Genomic DNA, 9996 nt, shown 5'->3' with positions numbered 1-9996 from the left:
AACGCACTACATAGTTGTCTAAGAAAGTGCCGTCAAAATATTAGTATTGTTATTAATCATTATTATCAGTTTATCATTATTATTCATGTTTGTATCCCTTGAGATACTTCACTAAATTGTACGACTTCAAATTCAGTTTTGTTGGGTATGAAAGTCTATTCGGTTCCACCAACGTCACATGTCGTCTTTTTTAAACAGGCGAAAGCGCCGCCCACCCAAAGCCACTTTCGGTCTATGGCGTCCGCATTGTGATTTTACACCTTACGAAGAATACCCGTTGACATTGTGCACCGAGGAGCTCTTAGTTTTCATTTAAGCTTCCCTGGTAAGTTGTGCACCGTCTTCTCCTTTAATATCGTGGTGTAGTTTGTATTTTATTGTTTACGGCAGGCGTAATGTTTAGACTAAACCCCCGCCCGGCCCCATTGGGCCTGAGACGAAACGAAACAACGCAGTAAACCTGCTTATTAAGACAAACCTCGTCTCAGTAAGTTCTTCTCTATTTTGAGGACTTAGATTTATATGTGTTTTATATATGCGTGTCTCCTTCAGTGGAGGAACTGAAGAGATGGAGGTCCAGGCTCTGATGAACATGAAGCAGGCCAAGAAGAGAAAGGTAAGTCTCACATTAGTCCAGATTAATCCGGTTAAAACATTCAGAAACACGTCCCCTTCACCTGGCACCCGGACAGCTCTAGAAGGAGCTCTGTGGGTGCCTCAAGGTGTGGGCTTCTTGCTGTCCACTGGCTGTGGTGATGCCTGATGGGAAAGCCAGACGGCAGCAGTCCCCGGCGGGTGGACGTCGCTGCCTGCCTCTGTGCTCTCAGGCCTGCTTTATTTGGCCTCTGGAGACCTCACAGTGGTCCAGGCCTGTCAACCACAGCCTGTTTTCGCCCCAGAACTCACACCAGCAGCTCTTCGTCAGAAAGCATTCTGTCATTGACACCGTTATCACACATCTTTGAATCTGAATTGAGCTTTGTTTGATTGGACTGGTTCTATGAACCGATATCAAATGGCAGGTCGCATTTTATTTCTGAGTGCTGTCACGCTGAAAATCAAAAAGGCTCAATGTTACGCCGGTCCCTTTGACAGCAGGACGCACTGTCTTTAAAATGTTTGTATGAAACAGTTACATGTAATGTTACACAATTGGCTGACAAACCAAGTTTTAATGCAGTGATTACTATTATCCAGTGAAATCAAATTACATTAGGGAATTTTGATTTCAGTTCTGATAGTTTACATGTATGGTTTAGGGTCAACTTCCCTCTTGATTGGCTACTTCTTTCTGCCTATTACCTCGTTGTTAGTCTTAATAAAAGGCTGCAAAGGGGCACGTTGGAGAGCTCGTTTTCTTCTTCCCCCAAGGGGTTTTGACACAAGTTTAATTTTCCTGAATAAATTACGGAGGTTACGACCTCAGTGTTATGTATTATGGCCACTGCAGACATGGTTGCATATTATACTTTGTATTGTGACCTTCATGCAGTTTCTCAGCTTGCTTTCTTTCTAAATACCAAGTGTGACTGTTCCAAATTCTCATTTTTTTCATGAGAGTTTAGACTTATCCACAGACTACATGATTAAGAAACCTTTATTAATATGTGTCTGTGACTGCCACTTCTTGGTGCAGGGGTCATGGAGAGTAAATAAAATAATGGATGTATGGCATAAATAGTGTGGCGCACATGGACGAGGAGTTCGGTCCTCTGCCAAGTGTCATCCTGTCACTAATGCCTGTATCTGTCTCTCTCCTTCATGTGGGTTTATTCCCTCCATTGACAGAGAAAGCAGTATCCGCAGCATTCTGCTGAAATAGGTAAGTGTTTTACACACGGTGCTAGTGCCAGTCCTGAGAGCTGAAGCATGAGATCTATAAAACTTCTTCCTCCTGCTTCATGTCATGGGGAGTGACACGTTCAACACTCTTGACTCACTCACTCTCAGAGATTGGGCCTGTTGCGGTTGCATCCGCGGTTTGGGTCCGTGGAGATGAGTCTCTGCAACTCCAGAATCTTCCAAAACATATACCAGTATCTTGCCACTAGATTCCTGTTTAGAAAATCTTTTTAACTTTTAGAGCGTTTTGAATGTATATCGAGCCATTTTTGAAATAACTGTTTCCTGGATGTTGCTTACTAGAAGACCAGCACTGTAAGCTCTCTTACTAACAACTGCACATGGTCTTAAAACAGTAGAACATACAGTGACGCAATCCTACATCTCTGGTGGTTGCTGATGACCTCTTCATGCACTTTTTGTGTTGTGATGGGTGCTGTATGTTCTCATAATATATTTTTTAAACTGCAGAATGCAGTTCCTTTTTTTCTGAAGCCAGTGGTACACTGACTTTAGCAATCATGCGTCTGAAAATAACCTTACCTGGTTATCACATAATTTGGACACATGCAGTTTTTTCTTTATCATGCATTTGCTGGGCTGCATCATCAGTGCGACACACAAGTGACGCCTCTGTGGCAGGGCACTGTGAAAAGCAACGAGGCAGAGGAGCTTTTGTCCTGGTGCCCATTTGGGGCCTAAATCAGGGGTGAGCCGTTCCTGTTCCCCCCCACTATCTTCAAAAGCACAAATAAGGAGTGTGGGTTTCTAATGATGGCTCAGTTAATATCGACAGAATACAATTTATTGGCAATTTGACACTGCCAACAACACGTTTTCTATCTGGTTTACAAAGATCGCTCTTGTCTCTGGTTTCCCTCCAGCAATTATTAACATAGTGGCTCACTAAAGTAGCTCGTCGAAAATCATCCGTCTTGTGAAACCATTGTTAAAGTTTTCTTTTTGCTGACCACTGTTGTTTTCCCAGTGTTCACGAAAGGTGACTCTATCCAGACTGTGCCCTCTCTCAGCACACTGTTGAAGGGGGTCACAGAGTGCATCATTGGTAAGCAGGACTATTCCCCTTACATATACCTTTTCATCCTATATTGAAAGGCATAACCAATGATCAAACCCCTCTCCAACAGGTCTTCAGTATGTGTGGGAGTACCGCAGCCCCAGTAAATCTGTCCCACCACACTACCAGTGCAAAATGTGTGCTGTGTACCGCCTGCAGCACGACATGGTTGCCCACGTGAGAGGCTGGAAACACAGCTTCAGATACATGGTGAGTAAATGGTTCTTCTAGACTTGAGCAATTATACGATATTGTGTAATTATTTGTAATAATTTGTATTTTTCTCCCTGCTTTCAGAAAATGGCCCATCCTCGCAGGGTCAACTGGGATGAGGGGGAGGCCGTCAAAGACCCCTCTGTAAGGAAGAGCATTAAAGAGGCTGCTGGTGAGGTGCAGCAAATGGAGGGAAGGGGACAGATCAAGGTGAGCGTCAGGTCCCTCTCACTCACATATTCTGATATTGGTCAAATTAACATGTTGAAATGTACTTTTGTGCTATGGTAGTAATTTTGGGGAATTCAGAGATATGCACATACTTAAAAATAGAGAGATGTAAAAAGGTGATGGTGAAAAGAGTCAATACAATCCATGGGTCTGTTCCTGTGGTCGCTTTTAGGTGATCCTGAAGGAGCCTTGGGAAGTACCTGGTTTTGAAGGACTCCGTAAGTAACTCTCTGTGTATAACATGGGTTTTAAAGAGTTCTCTGTTGGTTGCCTTTGTGAACTCCATTTGTGTCTATTGCCCTTATCTCTCTCACAGGTTCTGCTATCCCTAAAGTCATGCCTCCACCAGCTCTGCGAATGGGACTAAAGGCAGCACCATTTGGTAGGTCATATTTGTACTTGTGTAATTGTGAGTCCGTAGGCTCATCTTCTTTTCTGTGGGTGTGATAAAATATAACTTCTCTGTTTCTTTTGCAGGTCCCAGGTTTTCTGGCCCGGGGTATCCAGGGGATTTTCCTCCTGAAGGTGGTCCGCTCCCTGACTACCCAGTGGAAGAATATGAGGAGTCCGGTTTTGGAGAGTACTCGACCTGGCAAGATTTCCCGGACTCTGAAATTGAAATGAGACCTTTCTCAGATGGTATGGGCCATCATCCAGACAGGAGTGGCGATGGTCTTGGACCAGGTGGTGGAAGAGATGGCTATGGAAGGAGTGGACAGCTGGAGGAGAGCTCAGGTAGAATGTACCTGAGCTCTAACTCTGACGAGTACAGAGTTGGCCCAATGGGGAGTAGCTCTATGGACAGACCAATGGACAAGCCAATGGAAAGGCCAGGCTTGATGGGAGCAGCTCCAGAAAGCAGAAACCCTCCAAATGCATTGCTCAGTTACTTGGTATGTGTCTCATTTGTCAGTATGTTCCTTCCCAGCTTAAGAAGAGTGATAATGTTTTTTAAATGATACTTTTTTTCTATAAAAATGTACAGTAACTTAACAAAATGTGTCTTTCAGGATACTTTCCGAATAGAGAACGAGAGTGATGCACAGCTGGTGCTGAAGGTGACACAGAAACTAACAGATGTGCTGATGGAGTACAGACTGAGGAGCATATCATCGGTAGGGGGAAAAACTGTTCTCAAATCTGAAAACATCTAATGTGTAAGCTGCAGGTGAACGGGATCTCTTCACAGTAGTCCTACTGGAGAAACTAAAGACCTTTTTCAGTTTTCATGACAACTGAAGGCTGGCACAGGTTCTCTTCCATGTTCGGAAGGGGATGGTGAAGTGAGGGGTGTTCAGCTTCAACATGCAACTTCACCACTAGAAGGCAAAACACTTTACAGACTGAACCTTTAAATGCCAAGTGATCAAGGTAGTCGAGCTGTTGTCTAGAATATTGTCTTTATCATATCCATCCTTCTGAACCTATTAAGATATTAAAAATCTGAGCAAATGTGTCCTCATTAATAACCTCTGCAACCGCACAAAACAGGGCCTGTAAGATGCGTACGCCACTTCTCACTAAATTGTTTAGTGGCTTTGTAAGCCCCAAGGATCTGTTAAAAAATTGCAATGTCCACAACTCTTCAATCTTTAATTGTATATTTATTGCAACGATTTAGCAGGGGCAAAGCATACAGCGTTGATTAAAATCTATATAAAAATTAAAGAGTAAAGATGATAAAATGTTGTAGAGAGGAAAACGTGATGAAATTTGAGAGAGAGCGAACAACTTCTCTACTCCTGCCGAAAGATCTGAATTCTGTTGAAAACTCCAAACTCGTGTCCTCCTTTAAAATTCAAGCTATCGTGGTAGAGCAGGCTAAAGTGTCCGCAGAGCGAAGTCACATTCCACAGCTCAGTTGGCTTGTCTTTATGTTGACATACCTCCAGACGCTCCAGAAAAATTACTCTAGGCTGTAGATTTACTCTGTAGCTGCTTTCTCTAAAATGAGCAGACAGCATTCTCTATCTCTTGTCTGTATCTTGGTAGGGCCTTCACCGGTCAGCACGGCCGCTGAAAATAAAGAACATCTATTCCGTCTAATTCTCTCCTTATATATCATTACATATTTGAACCACCCATTTATTGGAGACCGTGTCCTTGACTAGCTCTGCTCCACACCATGTCGCTGTTCATTTTGGCCGGCTCAAGTTCCTCATTTGCACAGAACTGTTCCTCTTTTTCAGAACAGGGCACTTGCAAATCAACATTATACCAGTGTTGGGAACGTCAACAATACATTCAACTCATTTTACCTCTTTAGTCATTACTTTTAAGAATTGACTTGTGGTTACCTTTCATTCATTTTACCAGAAGCTTTTTTATACTAGAAATAATCACCCATGATTATTTCTAGTATTTATAGCATTTACTTAATACAACAGTTTATAGGAAATCTTTTTTTCGGCATGCTATATTATTATTTTACTTGCCAAGCTTGGCAGATCCCGCACCTCTTTCAAACTTCAATTGAAAATTATATAAAACAACTTACAGCGAGTTACAGAGCCGAATCATTAATCATTTTTAATACTATAGAATTTTATCATGAAGTCCAAGTGTGTGTAAAATCACTATATTGAACATGAATGTGCCATCAGGCGCACAGGAGATATCTCACCGAGAATAAAGAGAAACTACTCACTTTCAAACTTCCATTTCCGAATTATATCCCAGAGTGGAGGTTATGATGTGTGAAGTAATTGGTCCGATGGCACTAAATATATAAATACTGCAGTGACTTCTGTGTAATGCTGCGCAATTGATGCATTGGCAGTGATAAGAGTTTGCAAATGGAAGGATTGGGAGGAAACAAGTGTTCAGTGATCGCAAAGATTTTTGGTCCCATGATGATTTAAATTCCAATCATCTGTGATCTTGGATCTCTGTGTTGTTCTGAATCTAGTATTACACAGACCGACCATCAGGGTGATATGTATGTATTCTGTTCTATCATACTTATTCTCACTGTATTATCAGCAGCAGTGTATCAGTGTATTTTCCTTATTAATGACATCATTGCTGTGATAATAAAATCACTCCTCACCTGCACCTCATTCACAAGCTCCTCAATGTCAGTGTCAGAAAGTTGCTCTTCCTCTTCTCTTGATGCCATGAATCCTAGACTGTTTTATAAATGAGGCCCCAAATCTTTCATTTAGTTCGCATTCAGTGAATCTGTTCAATGGTGTTTTAGGGATCAGGTATATTGTCTTCTCCTAAATGTCCTCTCCTCTTTTCCTCCACAGGGTTCCAATCTGAACAGCTTGTCAATGAGCTCTTCGAGTTTCTCCTCTACACCTTCCAGATTGTCAAGTAGTAGTGACCGCTTCTCGAGTAGTCTGTCAGGTAAACCAGGACCAGCAGATCATGTTCCAGTTGCTCATTTTGGAAACAAAATTCTTTGTTTTGTCTTTACCTAATGTATTTTCTTTGTCTTTCTTCAGGTCCACCAAGGTATTCTGATATTCAATCCAGGTATTACAAATAACAAGGATGATGTGAGAGCTTACTAACTCCTGTCCAGCGTTTTGATCAGTCATTGCATCCAGGAGTAGTTCACTTTGATATTCCTGCTTTCAGGCATTTTTTTTTTGTGTTTTACAATTATGTGCATGTTTTCCTCAGCTTTAAGTGATCGCAGAGACTGTTTTCCTTTCCCCAAGATCAAGTTTTAATAAAAGAAATGTAGAAAGGTGTTTGGAAATTTATTTCAGTCGGAACACTACAAAGAAAGTATTTCCTTGCCTCCGGCCTCGTTCTTATTACTGAACGGAAAAAACGAAATTAACAGCAATGTTCCAGGAATCCCACAGATGGATTCCTACCCGATACATTAGATTTCAGCCAGAGTGGATCCTCTACCAACACTGGATGCCGAGATACTGCCACAGAAATCTCAATCGCTTGCATTATCATCTGAAATTGTCTTTGGTAAATGACGAGCCTGAAACAGTGTTTAAACAATATTTATTTTTAAATCGACGGTACAAAATAATAACAGAACAAAATTAAGACATTTGATAGGTAAAAAAAGAAATTCAATGGGCTGATTAAGTGGAGCAGAATAACAGCTGGAATATAAATGTCTTGAAAGGAACATGAAGATCTCAGTCAGTCTTTGGCAACGGTGATGGCAATGTTTTTGCCAAGATGTCATTCATCTGCTTTACACTAATGCAGGTTAGGAGCAGGTGGGCCCCCATTAAGTCCTGACCATTGAGCCTTTGGGCCAGGGCTGCAGGCTTCGGTGACTTGAACTGAACTATGGCCTCACCAATACTGTTGCCATCACTGTCATGCAATATATGTATATCCATCGGTTTGTACTTGCAGAACAGGTTTTGCATTTGACTCACTTTTACATCTGACGCCAAGTTTCTAACAAACAAGCACCTCTGAGCAGTTCTCTTTGAGTGTGGGGCAGATTTCCTCTTCTGATTTGGTTTCATCCTCATCATCCTGGGATGGGTTTTAGCCATCAAGTCCTTCATCTTTTCCTGTGTGATTGATGATACCTCAATGATGGCAGAACCCACATGGCACCCATTGAGATTTATTGCATAGTCTTTATCCTCAATGCGGTTAAAAATAAGAAAAGCTGTGTCTGTTCTGTTGCCTTCGTTGTCCAGCAGGTGAAGTACACTTTTGTGTGCAAGGTTTGGACATTGAAACAATTCCTTTATTTCAGTCTTAGTCATCTTTTGGGGGAGATTGCAGGCCATGACAATGTAGTCCATTCTTGGAGCTAAGGAAGATACTGACTCACAGTATGGTCTTGGCTTTTTTATCTGTTTATTTGGAGACAGATGATCCGACCGCCTCTTCCTCAGCGGTAACAAAGGGAATGTTTGTTTGGGGTTTGGGTGGGGCTTCCCTCTCATACCATCATCAACATTCTCACATTCCTGCAGCGCACTGGTCCACATCTTCTCAGTTGCTCCACGTACCTCCACACGGTTGGGCCCCAGGAACTGATTGTTGAAATGAAGAGCATCGCATTCATCGTCCACTTTTGCAAACTTCACAAGGCAGCCATGGCCGCGTCCCAACCTCACATTAACCATGGCTTCCTGTACTTCCAACCCTGCGAAAAAGCTGCATATGTCCTCTTTTGTAGCTGAGGTAGGCAGACCAAAGAGCCTGACATAACCGGGGCTTGAGTCCAGGGTTAGTTCTGATGTCCTTACAAAATCACACGCGACAGATTTGCTGTCTGCATTGGGGAAATCAGTATTTTGCCCGCCCTCACTGTTTTGTTCAGGACTGGATGTCTGGAGCCTTTGAAGGACGGTGCACATCCCGAGAAGAAAGGCAGTATTGGGATCAAGTGTGTTCACTACTGCAGTTTGTAGAGTTGCAGTATTTTGATGCAAAGGCTGATTCCGTTTTGCAATGCGGGGATCAAGAGGCCGCGCAGTAGATGATGCTAGATTTAAAGTATTGAGATCGTGTGCATTCAAAGGGGGCCAATTCGCATCCGGAGATGTTTGAGGACTCTTGATACCTTGTTGGGTGGGGGAGGGTTTATTTATATTCTTCTCCTCCTGTATCTTCATTTGTAACTTCTCCTCCTTCCTTTCCATCTGCAACGTCACATCCTGTGTCTTCTTCTGCAACTTCAAAGCCTCTTTCTTCATCTGCAACGTCACATCCTTCCTCTTCATATGTAGCTTTAACTTAAGCTCCAGCTCCTCCATGCTGCTGATGTGTAGGGTCACTTTGGACCCCTTGAGCAGATCTCCAGTGTGAGTCATGGCGAGTTTGGCATCTCGCTCGGTGGTGAATGCAATAAAAGCCTCTCTGAGACTTCCTCCCACTATGTACACGCCACCATTGGGTATAAACAGGCATTTAAAGAACTGCCTTATATCTTCAGTACCTGCCTTCACATCGAGCCCTCGCAAGCACAGGATAATGGCCATTTTGTCATAGCAGGTAGGGTGGGGTCTGAAAAATGAGGGCAGACATGGTAAGTAAGAGACACGAGGCTTTCAGGAAATCACGTGCGTCACACCGAGCACAGAGGAGAAAAAAGCGAACAATTAGAGCGGGGGAAGAAGAAAACAAAACAAGCTCGGCTTTTTCTCCTCCATGAAACCCCTCACATACTCACCGCAACTCAGGTAAAAACAACAAAAATACACCGCAGTGGTTAACAGGTCGCTTTGCTACTTGTTGCTGCCGCCGGTCCTCCGTCTCAACCTCTGCTGCAGCGGGCTGGATTCCACTGACTCCCCCACAAGCCGTTCTTCTGCTTTTTCTGCTCCGCCTGTTCCCTCCTTTTTTTCACTCACTACAATGTGAAGGAGGAACCTTTTCGCCTCCTAGTGGACCGGAGTGTGAGCTGCACCCAGCACATCACCACTGCCACTGCTATTTCCTGATCTTGTGACATAGAAGCTTTTGATCTATCTATCTATCTATCTATCTATCTATCTATCTATCTATCTATCTATCTATCTATCTATCTATCTATCTATCTATCTATCTATCTATCTATCTATCTATCTATCTATCTATCTATCTATCTATCTATCTATCTATCTATCTATCTATCTATCTATCTATCTATCTATCTATGTATCTGTCTTTCTTTCTGTCTGTCTGTCTGTCTGTCTGTCTGTCTG

At 42.7% G+C, this 9996-nt stretch overlaps 2 protein-coding genes across 3 annotated transcripts; one reads left to right on the top strand and one right to left on the bottom strand.

Moving 5' to 3' along the window:
- Positions 1-197: 197 nt before the first annotated feature.
- si:ch211-197h24.6 (uncharacterized) lies at positions 198-7065 on the top strand. Of its 2 annotated transcripts, XM_062399072.1 has the most exons (12): positions 198-325; positions 553-616; positions 1789-1822; positions 2831-2908; positions 2991-3130; positions 3218-3343; positions 3537-3582; positions 3681-3746; positions 3842-4257; positions 4375-4479; positions 6616-6715; positions 6814-7065. In XM_062399072.1, exons 2-12 carry the CDS (start codon positions 569-571, stop codon positions 6855-6857), a joined length of 1203 nt encoding a protein of 400 aa, XP_062255056.1. In that variant the 5' UTR covers positions 198-325; positions 553-568; the 3' UTR covers positions 6858-7065. The 2 variants fall into 2 exon arrangements, with proteins under 2 accessions (XP_062255056.1, XP_062255057.1); XM_062399073.1 differs by lacking the exon at positions 1789-1822 and having other exon boundaries at positions 221-325.
- Positions 7066-7319: 254 nt separating this feature from the next.
- Positions 7320-9617, bottom strand: rbm12ba (RNA binding motif protein 12Ba). The gene is made up of 2 exons (XM_062399071.1): positions 9483-9617; positions 7320-9316 (listed from the first exon to the last, which is right to left on the bottom strand). The coding sequence occupies exon 2, from the start codon at positions 9289-9291 to the stop codon at positions 7477-7479; it is 1815 nt and encodes a 604-aa protein (XP_062255055.1). The 5' UTR covers positions 9292-9316; positions 9483-9617; the 3' UTR covers positions 7320-7476.
- Between the last annotated feature and the right edge of the window lie 379 nt (positions 9618-9996).

This window comes from Platichthys flesus, chromosome 11 (genome assembly GCF_949316205.1).
Source record: "Platichthys flesus chromosome 11, fPlaFle2.1, whole genome shotgun sequence".
Taxonomy (NCBI): Eukaryota; Metazoa; Chordata; class Actinopteri; order Pleuronectiformes; family Pleuronectidae; genus Platichthys; species Platichthys flesus.
This window is presented reverse-complemented; position numbering and strand designations above follow the sequence as displayed.

Bases quoted from the DNA above. Each gene is read 5' to 3' on its own strand.
- si:ch211-197h24.6 (XM_062399072.1), top strand. From the start codon at position 569: ATGGAGGTCCAGGCTCTGATGAACATGAAGCAGGCCAAGAAGAGAAAG. The intron at 3,131-3,217 runs GTGAGTAAATGG...CCCTGCTTTCAG, and splicing joins AACACAGCTTCAGATACATG to AAAATGGCCCATCCTCGCAG. The intron at 4,258-4,374 runs GTATGTGTCTCA...TGTGTCTTTCAG, and splicing joins ATGCATTGCTCAGTTACTTG to GATACTTTCCGAATAGAGAA.
- rbm12ba (XM_062399071.1), bottom strand. From the start codon at position 9,291: ATGGCCATTATCCTGTGCTTGCGAGGGCTCGATGTGAAGGCAGGTACT.